The sequence below is a fragment of the Saccopteryx leptura genome, chromosome 2 (assembly GCF_036850995.1).
Source record: "Saccopteryx leptura isolate mSacLep1 chromosome 2, mSacLep1_pri_phased_curated, whole genome shotgun sequence".
In the NCBI taxonomy this organism is placed as follows: domain Eukaryota; kingdom Metazoa; phylum Chordata; class Mammalia; order Chiroptera; family Emballonuridae; genus Saccopteryx; species Saccopteryx leptura.
The window spans coordinates 222,280,591-222,306,427 of NC_089504.1; the positions used below are offsets into that span (position 1 = coordinate 222,280,591).

A 25,837-nucleotide genomic window follows, 5' to 3' on the forward strand; every position below is an offset into this window, starting at 1 on the left:
GACACACATAGATCAGGCGAGAGGGAGCAGATGCTGAAATACAGCAAAATAACACAGAAAGGGGAGGTGCGGAGCCTGGGAGGTGCATGCTCACCCTCAAAACCCCCCACCCTGCAGTTTTCATAGCCCAGGACTGGGCAGAACTATTTTGGTAAGAAGCGCCCACAGCCCCGCTCAGTGCAGATGTGGTGCCCTCAGCAAGGATGGGTGTGACTCTGCTCCTGCCTCTGTGGACATCGTGCCTGGGGAGGCTGCTTTCAGGATGACCCAGGCCTAGTCAGTCACCCACCATGGGCCTGTGTGCCCTGTAGGTAATGGCAGCTTCACCCTCTGCTGCTCCTCCTCACTGCTGCCCAGGCAACCCGACCAGCTTTCCTCCTTCAGATACACAGGCAGGGAAGTTAAGGGGGACAGGCCATTCCCCGCATCATACTCCGACTCCAGGGAACATGTCCGGTCTGCCCAGCCTCACCTGCGCCTAGCAGCAGGGGTTCCTCCACAGAAGAGCTGCAGATGCCGGAAAACCCTGCCCACAAACCAACCTACTCAACTGCAGACCCAGGGCGCTGGGAGTCCTTACCCACAGTGGCCACTAGAGGGAAGGCTGCCCGACCCACAGGCAGGGCTCCAACTGAGGAAGGCTTCCAGGGGAACCACTGGGATGGAAGCGGGTGGCATGGATCAGGGCAGGCAACAGCAACTGGGCTTTTATGGAGACTGTCCTTGATGTGCAAGGTGGCAGCTAAAGAACGGGCAATGAGTCATGCCTAACACAAACAAGCTTCCAGCTGAAGGTGGCCCTGCACCCACCCTCCATTGCTGCTGCAGAAACGGACGTATGGAACCAAACACACTCCTCCACTGAGATGGCCCTCCGAGAACACGGAACTCATGGTCACTCCTGTCTGCACAGGGATGAAAGACTACACGCACGTCACTGCAGCCGCGCGGAGCTGAAGATGGCCTTCTTCCTCTGAGAGCTGGCAGCGTCTCCCACACATCCCTTCAGTTTGGACCCTGGTGCAGCAGCTTGCCTGTCAATCACAACGAAGCAGAGAACATGCGGGGGAAAGCATCCCCAGAGAGTCCACGAGGGGGAGAGCCTTTTCTCTCTCATTTCTCACCTTGGCTGTGTGTCAGAATCACTCAGGAGCTGGAAAGAATCTTGATGCTCAGACTAAGGCCTCAACCTTCTGCAGGGAGCCCCAGGAGTATTTATTTATTATTTTTTTTGTTTGCATTTTTCTGAAGTTAGAAGCAGGGAGGCAGTCAGACAGACTCCTGCATGCGCCCGATAGGGATCCACACAACATGCCCACCAGGGGGCGATGCTCGACCCATCTGGGGCGTTGCTCTGTTATGACCGGAGCCATTCTAGCGCCTGTGGTGGAGGCCATGGAGCCATCCTCAGCACCAGGGCCAACTTTGCTCCCATGGAGCCTTGGCTGTGTGTGTGGGGGAGGGGGAGTTTGAGAGGAAGGAGAGGGGGAGGGGTGGAGAAGCAGATGGGCACTTCTGTGTGCCCTGGCCAGGAATTGAACCCAGGACTTCCACATGCTGGGCCAATGCTCTACCACTGAGCAAACCAGCCAGGGCAGGAGTCAGGACTTTTGTTGGCTCTTTGAGTGATCTCAATGAGTGGCTAGGGTTGAATCTCTGGTTGCAACAGATAAGACCAACAGTCTAAAGCCTCTATCTCCACACTGGCTGTGACTCACACCCATATGGCTGCAACTCCGCAGGCCCCCACCACCCAATTCTCCGCACATAAAGGACCCCTCGTTTGCCACCTGCCCACCTAAATCCTATTTCTTGTTAAGACAGGCTGTGGATTAAGCAACAAAGTGATGCTTCTCTCCAATTCTCTTCTCTGTTGGGGCTGACGAGTTGGAAAGGGCATCCTCCTAGCAGAGGCTTGAGTGGCTCCTGACTGTGCTCATATTCATGCCGACATCAGATGAGGACGGAAGCCCCGGTGCAGCACACTCCTTTGCACGACTCGTGTTCACTATACCAGAGGGACGGTCATCCAGCAGTGACCTTTCACAGTGACACTTCTCAGTGAGCGGCAGCAGCGCCAACTCCTCCACTGGGGTCCCCTGGCTGCCACACTCGCCACCTCAGGCACCCCACCCAGTGCCTCCCGCAGCAGTAATCCCACTCCAGTCTCCCGAGCAGAAACAGTCCTCGTCCCCTCCCGGGGACCAGAGAAAGCAGAGGCACAGGCATAAACTGCTATGTTACTATTTCTTGCTTTAAAAAATCAATCTAAAAAGTTAACCTTTCAGATACCAAGTTATATCTAAAATAAAACCTCAACTCTTTCCTTAAAAAGAAAAAACAAAATAAAAATACGAAGAAGGAAATATGCCAAAACAGTAACAAGAGTTCCTCCTGGGGGTGAGATGACGAGGACTCCCACCTCCAGTCTGACTTTTCTCCTTCACTCTCCTTTACTGACTGTTTAGAACGGGTGTTATTACCTTTAAAATCAGAAAGCATATATAACAGAGTTCCAAAATTAATCAACCATCTAATAACATTCAAACACTTCAAAATTCAACAGAATAAACCTTCATGAATTAGTTTCCAACCCAGCTCCAGGAGGGGCCCCTGTGAAGTACACGCACTGCCACAGAAATATCGCTGGGGAGGCCCGACTGATTTTCATACCAGATGATGCAGAACTAGTCCAGTTTCAGAAACCCACAGAAACGGGAATTGGCCTACTGAAACATCCGCGTCTCCGAGGTAAACTGTCCTTGGAATACAAGAGCAAACACACTTCTGGAGAAAGGCCACGCCCTGTGTATCTGTTACAGAAGTCAACTTGTGAGTGTCCACCAGGCTCCGTCTGACGCCCCTGTTCTGGGCTTCAGCCTGGGCTCCCGGCCCTGTGCACACAGGAGTCCCCAGACTTGGAATAAGCCTTCAAGTACAAGGCAGGTCTCGTCAAAGGCTCCTGCCTTTGTTCTCCCCGAGTCTAGGCCGCTTCAGTTCTGGAGGACTGGCCTGGGGGTTCCCAGGTGTCTCTGAAACATCAACAAACACAAGGTTGGCAAGTAAGTGAGACTTCTCTGAGTTAAGAGCTGTTGATAACAAGACATTCTGCCTGGCCAGTTGGTGGCACAGTGGATAAAGCATCAACCTGGGATACTGAGGACCCAGGTTCGAAACCCCAAGGTCACCAGCCAGACTTCAAGTTCACCAGCTTGAGCGCAGGGTTGCCAGCTTGAGCATGGGATCGTAGACATGACCCCATGGTTGCTGGCTTGAGCCCAAGGTCAACGGCTCAGCTGGAGACCCCTGGTCACACGTATGAGATGCAATCAATAAAGTGCTACAACCATGAGTTGATGCTTCTCATTTCTCTCCCTTTCTATCTATCCCTCTCTTGCTTAAATAAATAAGATAAATTCTGTGCCCAGAGGAGAAATTACACTGCCTGGCAAGGTCCCATGTGCACAGAAAGAAAGGCTCTGTGTCAGTGGCTCTCAACCAGAGGTGACATGGGACAGTGGCCGGGGGAGATGGGCACCATCATGCAGGGGTGCCAATAAACATCCTACAATCACAGGACAGCCCACCACGAGGAGCGGCCTGGCCCAGGGCATCAGCAGCGCCGAGGCTGAGAAGCCGGCACTGACGTCTCTGACGGCAGTGTCCACCTCGCCGAGAGTTTTCATGGGGACGTGGCACCCCACTGAGAACAAACAGGCCTCCAGGAAGTCCGGACGGGTCTAGTGACATGCCTCCTCACTTTCTCAGAACTGACTTAACATGAGCGAATGTCAAGTTTGAAAAGAACAAAAGAGAACACATTCTGCTCTTCAGGATACGAAACCAGTGTCACCTACCTGAGTGAACTTCCTCTGTGGTAGGGGTGGAGGCCACACTGCCTGGTACCGCATTTGGAGTGTCTGCCTTTAAGGGTATTAAGTTTACCCTCCTGGATTAAAAGAAGGGAAAGGGCACATGGTGACCAATGTCGTGGGAATTTGTGTATGACACATTTCAGAACTACTCAAAAGAAACACTGGAAATTGCAGCCGATCGTACCACGTGAGGCATTAAACAGAAGGCTGACGCACTGCTCGTTTAGTGACAAAGGATTATGATCATGTACTAAGTTAAACCATCACAGGTATGATAGTCAACTTAGCCCTCAACCCAGCATCTGACAGTTCCAAAGCCTACGTCTGGTTAATTACCTGTGGTATGCTGTCAGACACGCTTTCTACTATGGAAAGCTCCAAAACAGAGTTTTGGTAGTTCTTTTTAAAATCCACAATCTCTATTTTCAACAACTGTTATTTATTTTTCAAAAATTACAACTGCAAGAGGCTTGTAAGACATTAAAATGGGAAAAGTTCAATACCAAAAATATTTCAAAGAACACCTTTCTATTCCCTTCCCCCACCTAAAAAACAAATAGAAAAAACAAAACACTGCTGGTCTGAAGAAAAAAAGTGATTCACAAAGAACCAACACACCCCTAACCCATGTTGTGGATCTGCTGATGAAGTCACATGAATATAGCAGAGACACACAGTGCTTCTAGCATCTCTGTCCACCCTCACCCCTCCTGCCCGGCCACCTCCCTGCCCAGTCTGTCCAGAACGCTGGGCAGTGGAGGACTGGTGGAGAAGGCAGCACAGAGCCAGGTGGTGGTAGTGCAGAGGGGTAACTTCCCTGACATCCAGGGAAGGAGGCCGGGCAGTGGCAGCCACTGAGGACAGTGCTGGCATCTGTCTGTGGCACCGCCAGGGACCTTGGGCGTGTTTACCAGCAGCCTGGCAAGAACTGGGACAAGCACGACTGTACTGTCACCGGCGGTGATTTCTTATCAGACCAGACCCACTGTTCAGGAGGAACCCATTTCATGGACAGCAAACACCACCTTGCGACGTCCCTTTGAGTTCTCGCCTACGGTAAAGTGCCCATTACTGTTCTGGGCAAGAGACCTGGGTAAAGAGGGGCACACTTCCTGCCCTCGGGGGCTCATAATCTAACGGGGAAACAAGCAGAAATGGGAGCCCTGCCGCTGAGTGTGACGTGTTGTGACAGAAAAGGGCTGGAGGACAGTAGTGTGGCCCAGGGGAGCAGATGCCCAGGGCTCCCCAGGGGAAGGTAAAGGCAGAGGCTCAGGACCCAGCTGTGCTCTGGGGACCGGCTCTCAGGTTGGGCTGGAGAGGCAGGCACACACGGCAAAGGGGAGTGACAGCTGACAGTCCGGGGCAGTGGGCAGAGCCACGCCGTCTCTGTACCAGATAGGGCTGTCTGGCCCTTACACAACAGGTCAGAAGTGGGGACCCCACAGGTCTGCGAGCAGGAAGCAGCGTGCTCAGAGCGGAGGTTAGGAAACACCTCTCTGGCAGCAGCAGGAAGGCCCTGGTGTGTGGAAGTGCACCCGCTGGAGGTGGGGGCCTTTGTCTCCCGCCACAGGCCACAGTTCTTACCGGGAGGTCATCTTGCTCCGGTTCTGCAGAGTGTTCAGAGTGACCCTGCGGGATGGGGGTGCTTTCACATTCTGACCGCTGGGCTGCAGGGTCTTCTCTGAGGGCCCGGACATGGAGCTTCTGGCCACAGCAGTTGGGGGCGTGTCCCTGGCCACCGCTGGGGCTGGAGAAGGCTTCGCCTGAGTGGGGGCTATACAGAGACTGCTGGAGTCTTGGATTCTGCTGGTGGGGGTCCCCTCTACCAGTCTGGGTCCTGGTGAAGACCCTTGTGGTGTCTGACCCTTAGTTTTCCTTGTTGTATCAGGAGTTCTCATGCTCAAATCTGGCTTCTCTTTGAAAGGTACTCCAAGTTCATTCTTCTCAAATGTCACAAATGAACAGTAGCCATCAGTGGAAGAAATGGCCAGGAAGGCCCCATCGCTGGACCTTTGTTCCAGAAACAGGAGAAAAAATTAGAAACTCTACCCACCTCTAGGGGCCACTCTTCACGAGTTAGAAATGGGAAGTTCAGACAAAGCCACAAGCTTGTTGGAAGGGGAGAAACTGGACTGACAAAGGGCCGGTGGGACTTTCTCATCCCTCCCCTCTCCCACCGGCACGACTCTCTAGGGCACACCCCCTCTCTGCACCGCCAGCAGTGCACCCAAATAAATGTGACACGACCTCTGTTTCCCAAAACAGAAAGAATATTAAAAAGAAAAAAAAGAAAAAGTTATAAAGAACAAGAAACAGCCTGACCAGGTGGTGGTTCAGTGCACAGAGAATCAGACTGGGACACAGAGGACCTAGGTTTGCAACCTGAGGTCACCAGCTTGAGCATGGGATCATAGACATGATCCCATGGTCGCTGGCTTAAGCCCAAGGTCACTGGCTTGAGGCTCTGCTATAGCCCTCTCCCCATCAAGGCACATATGAGAAAGCAATCAATGAACAACTATGGTGCTGCAACAAAGAACTAATGTTTCTAATCTCTCTCCCTCCTGTCTGTCCCTATCTCTCTCTCTCTCTCTCTCTCTCTCTTTCTCTCTCTCTCTCTCTCTCTCTCTCTCTCTCTCACACACACACACACACACACACACACACACACACACACACACACACACACACACACAGAGTAAGAAACAGATGCTGGCAGAGCCGTAGCTGCAGGTGGGCCTGAGCAGGCAGGGAAGGCCAGACGAGGAACCCAGGGAATCAGAGTGCAAAGTGATACCACAGGACAGACGGCACAGTTCTGGGCAGCAGAAGTCTGCAGGCACGGGCCCCCTTAAGTTGTGAGAATGACTTAACCCCACGGGGCAGTCCGAATGGCCCCATCACAGCAACGGCTGTTACAACAAAAAGTAGTATCGGCTTTCCTTTTCATGTTGATTCTTCTTAAAAAATTGGTAAATAAAGGCCAAAAGCCATGTCACTCCTCAACCCCAGCAGTAACAAAATGCTCCTAGACCCAAGGGTCTACCCCAGGGTACCAGATACCGTCCCTCCTCTGTCCGCCTTCCCTGTCCACAGCACTCACCAGGAAATGTCGCTCAGGGTGTGGTAATGTATGTTCGACACGTAGCCGAAGGGGAAGAGCTGCTGCGTGTCGTAGAACAGCACGGAGTCTTCGGAGGCCACGGCGAACACAAGGCGGTAGGGCAGGCGCACCATCGGCCCCTGCAGCGGGCCGTCTGTGGGGGGGACAAGGACAAAGGAAGGATCGTGACGCAAGTGACAGCCACGTTCCTGCAGGAAACAGGTAACAAAGACTCCCCCAAAAGCCTCCCGGGGGACAGATATGATGTTATTTTATGAATGCTTCACAAAAGAATTCAGGTCTATTAGTGTACAGGTGAACCCAGGACTAAATGAGAACCATGCATGAAAAACACCATAACATGACCCAAGAATCATGTGCACCAGAGGTGCACAAAACAAAGAAAGAAGGGGATGTGTGAACGTGGCAGGGCGACCTGAGGGTCAGGCTGCCCTGCCTAGAGCTTTCTGAGGAATACAGGGTCACAGCGAAACACTGTATGTAACAAGTGATGTTTCAATGCTCCTTAGAGTTAATTACACTCATTCACATAAAAGATTAGAAAGTTAAAAAACAGCTACTGCTTCCAGCCTGGGAGTAACAACGACCCAGTTTACCCTCTGACTTTTTAAGACACTGCTCATCAGTCATGAAGGACAGTGACCCCTGAGACGGGAAGAAAACGTGCTAAGTGCTACAAGAGCCTTAGTTTGTGGCCTGGAGCTTCCAGGCCCAGCAAAGGGAGGGAGCCAGGTCGCGTCCGGCACGTGTCAGAGCAGGGAGCTTGGGCTCAGGCGGGAACAGTGACCTGGAAGGGCCCTGTCGTCTACGGCAGACACTGCTCAGGGCATGCATGTGAGGACATAACCTGATGCCCAGCTGCCAGTAAGGGCACTCTGGCTCCAGTTGGCACACAATTTGGCTCACGTTCCCTGCCAAGCTGGCCTCTCCTTCTACTAATTTCCTATTTGGTTCAAAAATTGCCCTGAGGAAACAGCGTGTGTCCCCACCAGCCGGGGGACAAGCTCCTACTGTGTGTCAGCGACTAGAGTGTCAGAAGACTGCCTCAGGACCGGGGAAATCTGCCCTCAATGCAGTGCTGCTGGGAGCCCCCCAACAGAGTGTACCAGCAGGACCCGTAAGAAGCAACACGGTTCCAAGTAACACTACCACATCTCATGACGAAGTTCAAGAAGAGTGCTTGTAAGAATAAGAATATACCCAGCATCCACTAAGGTAAAAATTTACATCTGGCTTATAATAAAAAACTTAAGGGCACAGGGAAGAGCAGGAAAACATGACCCACCGTGAGGAGGGAAAAAGAAACAATCAAAATCAATCCTGCAGACACAAGAGTTGTGAACACTGTGCTGCTCCCAGGAGCAGGAGGACAGATGAGACCCGAACAGCACTGCAGAGGTGACCAGGACACTGTCCCAGGGACAGCACCAATGAGCTGTGAGGTACTTTACAAGGCCTGACCTATATTGAAGCTAGAGTCCCGGATAAAAAATACTTGGCAGAAATCATGGCTGAAATCACCCAAATTCAGAGAAAAAAAAAGTTTAAAAACCAAGAAAATTGTTGGTTTTTTACTGCATAAAAAAAAATCAATTATGAATAATAACATTCAACGTGCTTCAGAGAAAAATAAGACTGATTTTCCTTCCGAGTTGTTTTAAGCAAAGTGTGTGTGTTTAGGACAATGGAAACAACTGACATCTGCTGTGGTGACACTGGTCTTGGCTCCAGCTCTTGGGGATAACTAAACTAGGCCAAAGCCATATACTCCCTTTTCCCCACGAGAGCAAGTCCAGACCACACCCCATCCCCGGACCGCCTGACAAAACACTACACTTTCTCCAGGTTCCGCCGTACCTGTTTCCACCGCCGGTCTCAACTCAAAGTAGATGGGGCAGCAGCGGACAGCAAGCGTCGCCTTCCCGGGACACGGAAGGTGTGCCACAGGCCTAAAGGTAAATCGTGGTTTCAGAAACAGGTGCCATTGCTCAACAAAAGCAAAGAGATAGGGTGACCGTTTCCCACAGGTCCTCAGTTGCATACCTTTTCAGATTCTTCCTGGAGAAAACATACGTTGTGTTGGTCACGTTTTCACCAGATTCCACGCAGCCGGCTGGGGAGGCAGGAAAGGAGGCATGTCAGTAAATCATTCCCCAGCAACATGAGGGCACCCAGTTCTGGTTTGTAAAATAACTCTTTTTTTTTTTTTTTTTTTTTTTTTTTTTGTATTTTTCTGAAGCTGGAAACGGGGAGAGACAGTCAGACAGACTCCTGCATGCGCCCGACCGGGATCCACCCGGCACGCCCACCAGGGGCGATGCTCTGCCCACCAGGGGGCGATGCTCTGCCCCTCCGGGGCATCGCTCTGCCGCGACCAGAGCCACTCTAGTGACTGGGGCAGAGGCCAAGGAGCCATCCCCAGTGCCCGGGCCATCTTTGCTCCAATAAAGCCTTGGCTGCGGGAGGGGAGAGAGAGACAGAGAGGAAGGAGGGGGGTGGTGGAGAAGCAAATGGGCGCTTTTCCTGTGTGCCCTGGCCGGGAATCGAACTGGGTCCCCCGCACGCCGGGCCAACGCTCTACTACTGAGCCAACCGGCCAGGGCCTAAAATAACTCTCTTGAAAGACGGATTCCCTGGACAATGTTTTTGTGACCAGAGACACTTACAAACATCCCTGCACAGTCTGGGCTCAGCCTTATTCTGGTTCTACCCCCTGCCCTCTCATCTGAGTATCATCTCAACTGAGAGGCTTGGCCTCTCCCAGAGCCACTTCTGGGCTCGGCAGGAAGAACAGAAAGCGGGAACCCTTGCTCCAGACCTCCACCTCACACCCAGCCCATTCCTGCTGGGGCTCTGTGACCATATCCCTGGCTCGAGGGCCCCCGGATGCCAACCTCAGCTGCCATCCCAAGGCTGGGCCTTTTCCCGTCTGCCCAATGGAGCCAGGCAGCTGCCAGGCAACCCAGCCCTCTGCCAAATCTCCCTGCAGAAGCTGACTTAGTCTGGGGGGGGCAGCCCATACTTGGGATCTCACTACACTTAGCCCAGGAAGTACTTAAAACCGGGTCAGATCTGGCAGAGTGACTGTCAAACACAGCTGCTCTTGGAAACACCTCCTTGTCATATCCTGCTCTCTCCCGATGCACACACACATGCATGATCACAAGTGACCATTTCACACCTACCAGGGAGGGCAGTCCATACCTCATACTGTCCTTCTGTCCCCACACCCACTGTGACAAACCATTGTGTCATCTCTCTCTCCTGTGCTCACATAATGATGACAAGTTGTAACTGAACTGCATGCATAGGCACATAGTGGGTTTTCGGTTTGTTTGCTTTACAAAGTGGGGTATTAATTCAGGCGTCCCCAAACTACAGCCCCCTGAGGCCATTTATCCGGCCCCTGCCGCACTTCTGGAAAGGGCACCTCTTTCAATGGTGGTCAGTGAGAGGAGCACTGTATGTGGCGGCCCTCCAACGGTCTGAGGGACAGTGAACTGGCCCCCTGTGTAAAAAGTTGGGGACCCCTGATAGACATTCCCTTATTCCACCTCTTAGTCACTTTCTCATGAAAGCTAACTTGCACAGCACTAATGCGTCCTTTCACCCCTCCTCTTATCCTCCTTGGGTATCCTGCTTTCCTATTTTTATTCGTACTTTTGCCTTTAGTCTATATTTATGCATTCTATCTCATATTGGCACTCCCTGTTAGACACCTGGAGGTAACAGAGGTGCTAGTCCTTGGCCTGGGTCCTGGCAAGGCCTTGGCTCTGTTAACACACCTGGTGTGAGGAGCAGGGACCCGTCAGGAGTGAAGCTGAGTCTACGGAAGAAGGACTTCATGCTGTCGTCATGAAACATCCGGTAGCTTCTTGCCTTTGGCACAAAGTTTCATCATTATTCCAAATCCTGACATTCACAGGAAAGGCTTAATACATCCAGAGTCCTTTCCCTTTACATGTTATCATTTATTACTGACAATCACAAACAAAACTGAAATAAATCTGTCACACATCAAATACCCCTGCAGGACTGAACTCTCTATGTGTGTGTAGGCATGTGTTCATGTGTGTGTGCGTGTGCGTGTGCGTGTGTGTGTGTGTGTATGGTTCTATGGTGACTTGAAAACAAACCTCTATCAACAGCAGTGTATGTGGGGGTGGGACTGGGAGAAAGCAGAAAACAACTACTTGCTTGTTGTACTCTGCTTGCCATCTGTGTGTCTAACTTAGAATTTCCAACTGAATGCACATTTTTAAAACAGAATACAGTTACTTATTAAACTGGTAAGGCATATGTTTCCAAACATTTCTTGAACACCCCTGGGGAAGGTTTTGCTGCCATTCACAAACACCTGAACATTAAGACTTTAATTCTTAGGTGGTGGTACAGTGGACAGAGAGTCTGCCTGGGATACTGAGGACCCAGGTTCAAAACCCTGAGGTCACCAGCTTGCGTGCAGGCTCATCCGGCTATGACCCCCATGGTTGCTGGCTTGATGCCCAAGGTCACTGGCTCAGGCAACGGATCACTGGCTCGGCTGCAGCCCCCTGCCCCCACTCCGGTCAAGGCACATAGGAGAAAGCAATCAATGAAAACTAAGGTGCTGCAACAAAGAACTGATGCTTCTCATCTCTCTCCCTTCCTCTCTGTCCCTGTCTGTCACATCACCCCCTCGCTAAAAAGATAAAACAAAAAATACTTTAATTTTCAAGAATCCAAGGAAGTGCCTGGCCTGTGGTGGCACAGTGGATAGAGCACTGACTTGGAACCCTGAAGTTATCGGTTCAAAACCCTGGGCTTGCCTGCTCAAGGCACATAGGAGAAGCAACCCATGAACAACTAAAGTGAAGCAGATATGAGTTGTTACTTTTCGCTCTACATCCTCTCTGTAAAATCAATATATAAAATATTTTAAAAATAACCCAAGGAAGCATCACTCCTTACTTCACAAACGGTGTGACCTGTCACATCCACCAGCCCAAGGTACTGCCACCCTAGGACTGGAGTTGTGCCCGTTACCTTCTTATGCCAGTTACTGACTAGATCCCTCTTGCCTAAGCACTGGTGCCTCAGCAGTCTCAGCTCCTCCAGGACTCAGGACCAGGACCCTATTTTCATCCACTAGTTTTTTCTAAGGTCAAATTCCCTCCTATTCCCAAGTGCAGCCCGATAGCTGGGCCCTGCCGTCTGCTCCCGGAGCTCTGTTTACCTGCCGAGAAGCTACACTGCCAGCTCCCAGATGACCCGCAGCATGACCACCCACCTTCCCACGCCTGGTGCTGGGGTCCTGAGGTCAGAGTGCTCAACCCTCGCCACACCTAGGAATCCCAGAGGCCCCGCCTGCCTCGAGCCAAGTGAATCACATCTTTGGAGTGGATACCAGGCATTCGTATTTTTTAATGTTTCCCAGGCGACTCCACACTGCAGCCGGGGTTGGAAACCACTAATCCTCCCTCACCAGCTCTCCCCCAGGCCCCTGGCGTCCTGGTTCCCAGACAGGCCAGCCCCCTACACTGAGCTGTGACTATCTGAGAGGAAATCTTACTGTGAGTCATGAGTCACTGAGACAGTGATTTAGCTGCAAGATGAAGGAGCTCAGACTTCCTACGTCTCAACTAGAGCACCACTACAACGGAAGCCACGGTGTTCCCACCTCTCCTTCAGCCCCTGTTCCAGACAGCATCTTGGAGACGTTGAACGCCACACGTTTCTTCTGGGTGCTGTACACCCTCAGGGTCCTAAACAGAAGAACAAAGTCTGGTTTGTCTCTTCTAGTAAATGAGCTATGTTCCACCCCTGCCGATACTCAGAGAACCTCCCTGCAGATTGCTTCGCTAAGTTGTGGCCTGCGAAATCAAAGAGTAAAGAGGGCATCAGCGGGTGAGGCTGGCAGCTGGTGACTCTTGTTATTCCCGCTGGCTGACCAGCGGGTTACCCTCCCGACTGCCTGAATACATCTCATAATCAGAAGACAAATGACATTTGGAAGGTAGCAGGAGATTCCACAGAAAATGCACCCTATCTCTTCCCTATGACTTCCCTTTCAGGGCCACTGGAAATTAAGTTTGCTCTAATTAAAAGTAGCTGACAAATATTCAAAAGGACTATTTTGATGGATGAGTAAGTAATATGCCAGGCGCTCTGACTTCTAAAAATACTCATTGTTCCAAGAACACAATGTAACCCAGATGCCCGGCACACCAGGAGGCCAGTCCTCCTTTCAAAAGGGAGGAAAGACTCTATTTTTACATTAATGTAAATAGCATTACTAAAATCACTGCAGTCATCAACTATAATCAAAAATGAAATAAATGTCCAAACCCCATCGCTAGGTATCTCTTCTTTATTTATTTATTTATTCTTTTTTTTTTTTTTAGAGGAGACAGAGAGAGAGAGAGAAGGGGGGAGGAGCAGGAAGCATCAACTCTCATATGTGCCTTGACCAGGCAAGCCCAGGGTTTTGAACCAGTGACCTCAGCATTCCAGGTCAACACTTTATCCACTGCGCCACCACAGGTCAGGCGGTACCTCTTCTTCAGTCGTATTTACAAAGGACTTTTTCTTTAAAAACTCCCGTGAGCCTGACCTGTGGTGGTGCAGTGGATAAAGTGTCGACCTGGAAATGCTGAGGTCGCCAGTTCGAAACCCTGGGCTTGCCTGGTCAAGGCACATATGGGAGTTGATGCTTCCTGCTCCTCCCCCTTCTCTCTCTCTGTTGCTCTCTCTCTCTCCTTTCTAAAATGAATAAATAAAATTAAAAAACAAAACAAAACTCCCGTGAAATTCTAATTTAACTCAAAGCCCTCCTGCATTCCCTCACCCATTCAATAAAGATTTACCAAGTACTAACTCCATGGAAAGAACCTGCCCTGATTAGTGTCCCATTTTTCATATGTCGTAGGAATAACAGAAAACAGAATTCTGTATGTAAAACCAAGAACAGAAGAATCCAAGCTAGACCACAGTTCATACTGGTAAGTTGTGATAAAATACCTCTGAAGAAATCTTCAAGTAAATAGATAAGATAATTTGTCCAATACGAACATACCTGTCGCAGCTCAGGGTAGCCACATACTGACCCAAAGGATCCCAGGTTACTCCTTGTACATAACTTTTATGTTCATTAAAAATTGAGATCTTCTGTCCTACGAGAGAAGCACACAAACCCTCCTGACTACAATTTAAGTGTTCTTGCCTTTACTCTATTCTGCATTAGGTAAGGGGTAAGTCAGACTCTGGGGACACAAAGGTGCCGTCACACAGCCCCATTCCCAGGTAGTCAGTCAGAGCTTAGTGGCAGACCCGCCAACAGGTAAGCACATAGCAGCTTTGACAGAGGGTGTGCTGTGGCCCAGAGGAGGACAGGTTAACGAGCAGCAGGTGAGGGTCAAGGAGGCGCGCTGAGCCCAGCCCTGCAGGTCAGGCAGGATGTAGTGGTTAGGGAGGGACGCTAAGCAAACCCACGGGCTAAGAGCCAGCTCGGGTACATGGAGCAGACAGCAGCTGGGACTGCTAGCGGGTAAAGTCAAGGCCTGAGACGACAAGGCCAGGAGTAAAGGAGCCTGGGTACAAGGAAAGGGCTCTGGGCATTCACGCTACAGCTAAGAGGTGTGACCTGATTATAAAGATGGAATGGAGGTTTTGAAAAGAGCATAGAAAGTGTCACTAGTTAGGGGGTGAGAGCAAACCAGATAACAGACAAGGGCTTGAGTCAGAGAAGTACTAATACGATGGATAGGGAACTTTGGGGTAATATTTAGAAGGAAAAACCACAAAGATTACCTGGATAGAGAGAGGAGGGAGTTATGAAGCATTGGCCATCGTTGAAAAAAAAACAAAACCCTCATCTCTGAAGTGGTCCACCCTTAGCTCACTCACTGTCCATTCCCCCAGCGCTCTGCAATGTGGCTTCCACTCCCCGCCTCCTGCAGAATCAGACCCTAAAGCTGCCAGTGACCAACTCGTGTCAAACACGCACATGCTTCAGGCTAACTCTGCCGCCCCTTCTTCCTTATCACGCTCGTCAGAGAGCCTGCTGAGGTTCAGGGCCAGGCTGACAAAGAGGGCAGAAGGAGGCTGGGGGTGGGGGGTGGGGGCGGCCACTGGGAGAGCAGGAAGGGGTCCGACTCCCAGGTGGGGGACACTGAGACCCCACCTGAGGGTAGTGAGGGCGACTTGGTAGTGGTCCAGTCTGCACGGTCACAACCTGAACCAGCTGTGCTCAGCCTAGGACCAGGAACTAAAAGGGGACTGTTACCCCAATCCCGGGTTGGGGTCTGTCTTGGTGGGAAGAATGGAAGGACAGGGTCCGAGGGAACCAAGTGTTGATAAGTGACCACCTGGGGACGCACACTGGCTAGGGAAAGTCACCACAGCCAGAGCAGCCAGCAGACAGGGAAACAGGAGGGGACCCCAGGGCTCCACAAGAAACAGAAAAGGGGTCAAGGGAACTGAAGGAGATGGTTCTGATGGTGGTGTGGGGCCCTAGGCTTCAAATGTCACTGGCAGAGCAGCTAGAAGACCTGCGGACTGAGGTGACGTGACGTGACGTGACACCTGGGGCGGAGCAGACATCGTCTCACGAGTGCTGTGTGGAAGATTAGGAATCACACTGTGAGGAACTTAGGTGACGGGCAGTAGAAGTAATCACAACACACAGGATTTCTTAAGTAAAGATGTGCTGACTTTAGAGAAGTTTGCCTGTGTTACACATAATTTAAAAAGGAAAATTTTACAAAAAAAAAGAGAGCAATCTGGGAGGTGACCTTGATTTTCACACTCCCTGCCAAGACGGTTCCCTGCCCCTCTGCACCGTGTCCCAGCTCAGGAAGTGGCACCAATATTCACCTGGCTGTCACAATGCTCAGAGTTACAGCCCATGTATCAAACCCTGTGAGCCCTCTCTACAAATCAGGTCCCAACCCAAGCCTTTCTCACCCCTTCCATCACCAGCACCCCAGCCCGGGCCATCACTACCTCTCTCCTGAACTACCCCGACACCACTCACAACTTTCCCTGCTAGCACCTGTGTCCTTCCAGGATCAATTTGCCATGTTCCACCCAGAGACACCTTTTTAAAACATAAATAAAAATCCCACTAATCTCCTGCTCAAAACCCTTCAGCAGCACAGGTCACACCTGGGACACAATCTTCAACCCCCCCCATGGCTTACCCCCTGATCCGTAGGTTATCAATTTCCTCCACACACAGGGCCTCTGCACTCCCTGGGCCACAGGCTGGAATGCTCTTCCCAAAACAACGCACACAGCTTGCTCCCCAACTTCATTCAAGTCTCTGTTCAAACACCCTCCCATGCCGGTGCTCCGAGAGCCTCCCGGGCCCCTACACTCTCTGACCCCTCCAGCACCTTCACTACCCAACACCCCACGAGAACACAAGCACCTTGCCCATGTACTTTCCCAGCACCTGCAAGTGTCCAGCATGCTGGCTACGTTCAAGGTCATTACAGCTGGCTTCATGGGGGCACCGGCAGGACTGTCCAGGACAATGGCCAGATCTGGGGACACTCGTCTTCCATTAGAAACAGCATAATGGAGGTAGTGGATGACAGAGCGAGGCAGCTGGAGGGTGTGGTGCAGCGATGCACCGAACTAACGGACAGATTGCTAAGGAGATGAAGACTGGGCCACGGCAGCAGGGACCCTCCTCTCAGAGAATCAGCAGCCTGTGCAGCAGAGGAAAGCGGAGGAAGGTCTGGGAGACAAGCCTGCGTGAAGGACTGCCCGGTTAGGCACGAGCCACTACTGACCTGTGGTGCTTCACGGCTCTACATGCACCTACAACTTCTCATGGCCTCTTGTCTCCCCAACTGGAGAGCTGGTTCTTTAAAAGCAGCGAGGTGTCTCTCATCTCCTGAGATGGAAGCCTGACCCCACCTCCCCCACCAGAGCAGCCAACACCCCAGTAATGAAGACTCGCTCACCTCCCAAGATCTAAGCTCCAAAGGTGAGGTCAGCCTGTCCCCACCAGGGCTGAGTGCCCGAGCTGTGGGACTCCTTTTGATTGACACCAGTGATTGAGACACCACTGCTGAGCCTCACACTTCCTGACCGGGACCCTCAAACTGAGTTGGACCAATATATGGGCAAATCCCTAACCTGTTGTGCCGAACCCCCATGCAGCTTGCTGACGACACTCTTCTTTCGCTTTTAAACAGAATGCAGGTTAGGCTTTTTAGCCACTTAGAACACTCCTTCCCCGGAAAACAACGAAAACATATCAGCTACCTTTGCTGACATCCCATATGATGGCTGTGTTATCCACCGAGGCAGAAGCCATTAAATTCCCATCGGTTGCCCAGCAAATATCATACACATCTTCCAAGTGGCCCCTGGAATCCAGAGAAGAGAAAGAGGGGGAAAAATAATCAAAAACTTAAAGGCAACCTCAGGGACCATCCATTAGAATGGGATTTTAGAAACAGCCACTGGAGCTACATTAGCCATAACTATAATCTACTACATTCAGGGACATCTGTATCTTTAAAACGGAATTTTACTAAGGAAAAATTTATAGCACAAACTAAGGAAACCCGTTTTAATCATGCTTTTATTTTTCTCTTTTTTAAATTTTATTTACTGATTTTAGAGAGAAAAAGGGGGGGAAAGGCGAGTGAAGAAGGGGGGTGAGAGAGAGAGAGAGCGAGAAAGGGCAGTAAGGAGGAGTGGGAAGCATCAACTTGTAGTTGCTTCTCATATGTGCCTTGCCCTAGCAAGCCTAGGATTTCGAACTGGAGACCTCAGCATTTCAGGTCCACACTTTATTCACTGCGCCACCATAGGTAAGGCTAATCATGTTTTTATCTTTTAAAACTATTCTTTTATGTCTTGAATAAGTAAAAGTCTCAAGTTAGATACAAAAATCAAAACATGTATCAGTATCATGTACTCAGAAAGCCCAGGTAAGTCACCCCATGGTCTCTCCCCAAGGTACCTCAGGGTTTTCACCACGATCCAGTCTTCCTTATTCAGCTCGGCCTCAGCCTCATCCTCATCCTGAAAGGCGATCTGCTCAGGCTCCTTGCTATCATTCACCTTCCACAGCAGGATGACAGCGTCTGAGGAGTGATTCAGTTAAGGATGAGTCACTTCTGGACTTTTAGGCTATTAAATAATATTTATGCTGTCTGACTATGACCATGATGCTTTACTTCTAAGAATCCTGACAGGAGAAATAGGCTTGCCTTCTGAATTAAAACTCGAAAATCAAACTCATACCAGGTCAGAACCAGACAAAGGCGCCTTAAAAGCAGGGTCCCCAGGCCACCAGGCACTACTACCAAGTGACTGACCACATTAATCAATCTAAAGCCATAACCTAAAAATAACTGAATAAGGGGAAAACATAACAACAAAAAACAGCCACAAACAGCCACCAACACAAGGACTAGCAAATCATCCCTAGCTGTGTAACTTTCAGCAAGTCACTTGAGGCCTCAGTTTCCTCACCTGATATGGGAAAACAGTGGTACCTTGAGATATGAGTTGAATTCATTCTGTAACCAAGCTCGTAAGTCAGTCAACTCTTATATCAAACAAATTTCTCCCATTTAAAATAACTGAAATAGATTTAATCTGTTCTATCCCTGTGAAACATCCCCAAACCATCCAAAATTATTAAAAAATACATGTTTTTAATTAAGAAACACATGTATACTTTACCAATGCATAACAAAATATATAAAATAAAAGAATAAAGTGTTATTTATTACTGTATTCTTACCTTGGAGACAGACGAGTGCGGCTAATGGAGGTGAATGGCGGAGGAGGAGGGAGGGATGCAGGCACTGTAGACACGTAAACTAAAACTGCACTTTAACACTAAATGCATTAAAACTGCATTTTCTTTACTTTAAACAAAACTAAAACTGCACTTTCTTTACTTAAAATGAAACCACAAAAACTTAATTGTAAAACAATATACTTTCTTAACTTTAAACTTAACCTAAGCTTAACATTACATATTTTTCATCTAATCATCACCTGTTTTTGCCTTTTTGGCTGCACTTTTGGCACTTTCACTTGCAGGACTTTTGAATAAAAACCTATCCAAAGAGGTTTACTTTTGCCTGCCTTTTAAAATGTTACGGAAATGTGACAAACAAGTGTCATTAAAAAGTGCTGAAGCACAACCAGATGAAACTTTTTCTGGGTGTTTCTTTTCAATGAAACTTGAAAGCTTCTCCCACATTGCCAGCATGGCTTTAATTTCACTTGTAGAAATCATTTCCTCCGACTCTACCTCCTCCTCACTACTAATCTCTTGCAGAAGCTCCGTATGTTGCATCATCTGTAGCTCCTTCAACTCCTCAGCTGAGAGTTCCTCCTCATGTTCCTCGACGAACTCATTTACATCACCCTCATCTACCTCCTGGCCCATTGATTTTCCAAGGGACACAATCTCCAACGCTTCTACCTCGGTCTCAGTCTCTGGTTTGAATCCTTTGATGTCCCTGTCTGCAACAACATCAGGCCATAACTTTTTCCATGCCGAGTTCAAGGTTCTTCTTGTAACCTCTTGCCATGCCAAGTCAATAATGCATAAACATATCACAATGTTGTAGTGATCTTTCCAAAACACTCGAAGGGTTAGAATTGTATTCTCAGTCACCTCAAAGCAGCGGCGGGACAAGTGCTTTGTGTAAAGCTTTTTAAAGTTGGAAATGACCTGCTGACCCATAGGTTGCAAGATGGAAGTCAGGTTGGGTGGGAGTTAGAGGACTTTCATGAATTTGAACTCATCGAGAATGTCATCTTCAAGACCAGGTGGGTGGGCTGGAGCATTTTCAAGGATTAGAAATGCTTTCATCAGGAGTTTATTAACTTGAAGATATTTCTTCACTGAAGAACCAAAGATGAGATTTACCCATTCAATAAAAAAACTGCCGCGTAACCCATGCCCTAGCATTGGCGCACCGCATAACCTGCAGTTTTTTTTTAAGAGTCTTGTGAGTCTTAAAGGCTCGAGGATTTTCAGAATGATACACTAGCAGTGGCTTTACTTTACAGTCACCACGAGCATTTGCACACAATATAAGGGTCAGACGGTCCTTCATGGGTTTATGGCCTGGCAGCTTCTTCTCCTCTGCAGTGATGAAAGTCCTCTGGGGCATTTATTTTCCAAAACAATCCTGTTTTGTCAGTTGAACACTTGTTGGGGGATGTAGCTTTCCTTTGCAATAAGCACAGCGAAACGTGTGATGTACTCCTCAGCTGCCTAACGTCAGCACTTGCAGCTTCACCATGCCTCACCACCGAGTAGATGCCAGATCTCTTCTTGAAATTTTTAAACCAGCCGTGACTTGCCTTAAACGTATCTTCTGCTGCCTCTTTTGAGGTTGATGGTTCTTTCTTTTTCAAGTTGCTGTAAATAATACGGGCCTTTTCACATATTACAGTCTCCATTACTGTATCTCTTGCCAGTTTTCTCTTTCACCCACACCAGCAGAAGCTTCTCCATTTCTTCATGGATATTTGTCCTTAATTGGGACAGAATTGTAGTTCCTTTTGCTGGATTTGCACTTTAGATGGCATCCTTTTGTTTAAGGATGGTACAAATTGTAGATGTATTGCAGTCATACAGCCTTGCCAGTTCAATCACTTGTATACCACGCTCATGTTTTCTATTATTTCTTGCTTTACTTCTATTGACATCATTCTCTTCTTCTTCTCACCACTGTCTTTTACACTCACTTTCTTCGGCCCCATGATAGCACATAAAAAAAGTTAGTAAAAAATGCAAAAATGATGCAAGAACGAGTACAACGCATGAGATTCTACTTGATTCTGTGGATAACATGTGAGAAAGAACGAGATGCTGGTGTTGTGCTGCTGATACTGGACCCGTGTGCCAACACGCCAACTAGCAGCAGCTTCCCGAATCATGACTCGTATCTCAGAATTTCACTTGGATCTTGAACAAAAATACGGACCGAGTTGCAGCTCGTTATCTTAAAAAAATTCATATGTTGGTCTGCTCGTATCTCAAGGTACCATTGTAATAATAGTATACCTCCCTCAGAAGGCTGTTGTTGCAAGGATTAAATGAGTTAATGAGCATAAAGCACAACACAATGCCTGGCACATGGTAAGCCCACACACGTGTTAGGTGTCAATATCGTGGACGCAACAGATAAGTCAGCATGGTGTCATCCACTGTCTGAGTCCTGACTCCTGGCACTTTGACACCAGCTCACCACATAACCTACCGTCCACAACTCTATTTTCCTTTGAGGACCACCCCAGGAGAATGAAGGAGACCACTGTGTGGACACATGCCTTCTCATTTTGTAACTGGAATTCTGGGAGCTTGGTTGAGCAGAGACGACCCCTGATGGATGGACACTCTCCACATGCCAGTTTCTGGGCCTCCAAGGTCAAAGGACTTTGCTGCCCAGTGCAACCTCACAAAGAAGAGTGGCCAGCCCTACCAGAGGCACTCCTCACTCACCACCTGTCCCCTCTATGCCAGTGCTTGGACTGTCACAGCACTGAACTGAATAACCAGGTCTCTCTCCCTCCTGCAAACAAAGTCTGAGATTTGTTTTAGTTTGTACTAAGTTCTAGACTCTTCTAGTGTTAAAGCATGGTAAAAAGATTTACCTTTTCTGTATAGTTTGAAGAAAGGGTAGAAATAGGGAATATAAAAAGTGGAGTCATTTCAACCAAGCTTGTAAAATTACTCGCGTTGGGAACGTTGAGGCAGGAGGAAAGACTGTTCTTATTCTCACAGCCTGAGGACTCAGACTTTCTGAACTTCCTGAACTTTCCGGTCCTGAGTCAATGCCTGGATATGTATTTGAACATACACCAGATGTCCAGGTAACACTCTGATTGCCCACTAAAGGACTCACTATCCAGGCCACCTGACATCCATTATCCAGACCACCAGACGTGATTAAACCCATGTTGCCCATCCTCAACCACCAGGCATCCACCACCCTGATTGCTGGACACCTAACTGATAACTACCCTGGATGAATCCCACAGCTAAGAGCACAGGACTGGCAATTCTCGAGAACATACCTTTGACTATTAGAAATCTTAACCTTCCTTGCCTTGATGGAGCACTTCTGGGTTTCTGCCTCGCTGTGTGCCCAGTGGGTAAACTCTAGAACTCTCTTTTTTTTCTTTTCTTTTTTTTTTTTTTACAGAGACAGAGAGAGGGACAGGGACAGATAGGTAGGAACAGAGAGAAATGAGAAGCATTAATCATTAGTTTTTCGTTGCACATTGCGACACCTTAGTTGTTCATTGATTGCTTTCTCATATGTGCCTTGACTGTGGGCCTTCAGCAAATCGAGTAACCCCTCGCTCAAGCCGGCGACCTTAGGTCCAAGCTGGTGAGCTTTGCTCAAACCAGATGAGTCCGCGCTCAAACTGTCGACCTCAGGGTCTTGAACCTGGGTCTTCTGCAACCCAGTCTGAAGCTCTATCCACTGTGCCACCGCCTGGTCAGGCTAGAACTCTTAAATAAATCTCTATCATTCATTACTAGCCAAAGCCTCCAGATTCTTCTTGAGTTCGTTCAACAAGTTTTACGCCACTTAAACACAAGCAGAAAATATAAAACAATCTACTTCCACCAAACAAAAATAATTTAGAGGGCCATGTGAACGATACTCTCTAAACTAATTGATTAACTTCATAATTATACATGAAGCAAACTGTGAGCACTTACAAATTCTGAATGAACAATCAAGCAAGGCCAGACAGTGCCTTGAGACCCTGTTGGAACGATAAGTACCATCCTACTGTCTCCAACCCAGCTTAGTGGGAGCAAGTGGGAAAGCAGCCGTTTTCCAATAGGTCTTCTCAGTTTAGGTGTGTGTCCTCCTTCCGTTCATGCTCCCCACAACATTATTTTTATTTTACTAACCTATCTAAATGATGGATTGACAGGTCAAGCAACCTGTAAAATAACAAAGCCTATCTGGCTGCAATCTCACTATATAACACAAGATACATGGGTAATGTGAATCAGAATCTAAAGGATTCTGAAAGATAATACTCACCATCTCCTCCTGATGCTAAAATCTCCCCCTTTGGAGAAAAACGCACAACATTGACAGCTTTGGTATGGCGGGCAAGGCTGGACAAAAATTCAACAATGGCCTCTCCATCTGGTCCTTTCTCCACCTTCCAGATCTGTTGATACCAAAACATTCACCCAGAGAAATATATAGTGAGCACCCACCATACTATGCACACAAAAACAATTGCTTATTTTCAGGAAGAAAATTTATCTTTTCTTTTGAAACAGAAAATGAAAGAACTTCTGTCTGCTCTCTCCTACCTGGTTCTAGTAAATTATTCCCAGTCAGGAACCTGGCTCAGGATTCTACAATAAAGGGGCATACAAGTTCCATCAACCTTGGAAACAGTACCCAAGGAAGAAAGCAGCTTTCTTTTATTTTCACTGTTCTCTCATGGCCCTGAGGCCTTATCCCTCCAGACTAGATGAGAAAGTAAGTCTGAGTTCATTGACATTAGTTTATAATAAAAGATTGGAGAATGCTGCTTCAAAGGTGCTTCCTGTGCCCTTCTGTTTCCTGAAATTTACCCTTACGGCAGTGTCCACCCCTGCGGACGCCAGTCTGTGAATCCTCCCGGCCGTCCCATGCTGGAAATCCAGGCTGTACACCGGCTCCTTGTTGTGCCAGGCTATTTCGCGAGTGATGACTTTCATTCTCTTAAGTCTCGGAGGAGCAGAAGGAATAGTCCTCGGGCACCGTTCTTGATCCAAAGACAAAGGAAAGCTGAAAATCGATGGTAATAAATTGATTAGAGAGAGAATTGGAACACTTATGAGCCAGGAACCCTAACAATTAAAAATGCATGCTATATTGGAAAAGGAGGCTAATATGTCCTGACACAACACCTTGCAAATTGTATCTAAAAGCTCTACTACCTTCAGAAAAGCAAAGTGGAACCTTCAGGCAGAGAAAAGCAGGCCATCGGGCTGTGCTCGGGGGCCTGCTTAGTGGGGATTGGGGGGCATAACCGGAGAGCCGAGGCTTCCAGGAGGAGGGGGCTGTAGAATGCGGGGGCCGGGCCGCGCGGGGACCCCACTTCCCAGAAACCAGGCAGCCCAGTGGAGGAGACCCTCCCATGAGAAGGGGGCTGCAGGAGTTGAGGGCTGTCCAAAGGAGGGGGCTATATATATAATGAGGCGGCCGGGGCCGCGAGGAAATCCCGCTTCCCAGGGACCAGGCAGCCCGCGGGAAGGGGCCCCTAGGAAGATAGGGCTGCCCGGGAAGGGGGCTGGCTGTAGAATGTAAGGGCGGCCGGGGCTGGGGGGAGAGATCCCACTTCCCAGGAGCCGGGTAGTCTGAGGGAGGTCCCAGGAGAGAAGGCTGCGGGTTGGGGGGTGAGGGAGCGGTAGGAGGCCGCTAGAGAAGTGGGCTGCCCGGGGGCTGCAGACGAGGGGGCCGAGTCCACGAGGGAACCCCGCTTCACAGAGGCGAGGTCGCCAAGTGCAGAGGGCCTTCCGAGGCAGGGGACCTCCCCTTCCCAGGCTGCACGGGACACGGCGCCCGGCTGGCCCGGGAAGCCGAGACCCAGCCAGGCGGGGAGGAGACCGCGCGGGGCCGGAGCCGGAGCGGGAACCGGCCGCCCGGACGCACATCGCCCGCAGCTACCCTGCCTCTGCAGCCTGCCTTCAAAAGAACCTCTCGTCCCCAACCCGCCCGGAGACCCACGCGGTCACAGGGACGCAGAAGCCAGCGGGGCAAACACCGTACCTGCAGGGACACGATCTGCCGGCAGCACCTCCCAGCGCGCCAAATCCCGCGCGACAGAGCGCCGCCTCCGCGCGGGCGTGGTCACGGGGCGCCTCGCTCATCCCCTGCCGCGTAGCGCGCCGCCGAGTTGTCCAATCAGGACGAGCTCCTCCGGCCCCGAGTTTCCCGCGGGACCGACGCCCCGGCTGGAGAATGGGTGAGCTCATCCATTCATTCGTTCAGGCGCTTCTCCTCGTATTCAGTCATTCTTTTAGCACACCTTGCCGGAACATCATCCGCCCTACGCTGAGCTGCGTGGGGGTGCAGGACACGCGGTGGATGGCGAAGCGGACTCAAACTGACCCTCAGGAAACCTACAGCCGCGGGCAGAAGAGCCGCCCAGTAGGACAGGGGCTCTGAGACCCGCCCAAGGCTCCCGGGCCTTTCCATGCTGCAGGGGATACTGGAGATATGTAACCTGGGTCGGCCCTGTCCTGTTTCTAGTTTCAAACATCAACAAAACAGACAGTTCTCGGCCTCCTGTCGTCACGGGCACAGGAATTAAAATTAAAAAGATAAAGTGGAAAGGAGCGTGAAAAGGACCCATGTGCTCGTACAGCTTCAAGGACAAAGTTATTTTGTATTTGAGGACTCAAAGGAAGATTGAAGAGAAGAGGGCATTTGAAGTGGGCTTCGGATAATAGTTTGGGATGAGCAGCGCTGAGATATGGGAACTCGAGCTAAAGAAACTCAGTTGACAATAGAGCACACAGTGGGAGTGTTACATCCTGGCGAGATAGGCCACAGCAGACACAAAGTAAATTTTATAAGTTTTATTGCAGACCTGCACAGGGACTGCAGGCAACCCATGCAAGGGAGCACTGCAGCCCCCCAAACCTGCGCAGGGACTGCAGGCAACCCACGCCTCCGAAGAGACTGGAGCACTGCAGCCAACCAAACCTGCGCAGCCAAAAAACTGCGCAGGGACTGCAGCCCCCCAAACCTGCACAGGGACTGCAGCTCCGAGCTTCTAAAATGGCTCCTTTTTATAGGGTGGCTATCTAGGATGAGCAAGCATCATACAGCTGATG

At 49.7% G+C, this 25,837-nt stretch overlaps 1 protein-coding gene across 1 annotated transcript; it reads right to left on the reverse strand.

The window, feature by feature from the left end:
• Positions 1 to 2,251: 2,251 nt before the first annotated feature.
• Positions 2,252 to 24,825, reverse strand: CHAF1B (chromatin assembly factor 1 subunit B). The gene is made up of 14 exons (XM_066365930.1): positions 24,768 to 24,825; positions 23,588 to 23,783; positions 23,040 to 23,172; positions 17,960 to 18,083; positions 17,254 to 17,357; positions 14,054 to 14,150; positions 12,659 to 12,743; positions 10,785 to 10,878; positions 9,043 to 9,112; positions 8,857 to 8,948; positions 6,979 to 7,132; positions 5,460 to 5,885; positions 3,858 to 3,949; positions 2,252 to 3,032 (listed from the first exon to the last, which is right to left on the reverse strand). Exons 2-14 carry the CDS (start codon positions 23,711 to 23,713, stop codon positions 2,953 to 2,955), a joined length of 1,677 nt encoding a protein of 558 aa, XP_066222027.1. The 5' UTR covers positions 23,714 to 23,783; positions 24,768 to 24,825; the 3' UTR covers positions 2,252 to 2,952.
• Positions 24,826 to 25,837: the final 1,012 nt, after the last annotated feature.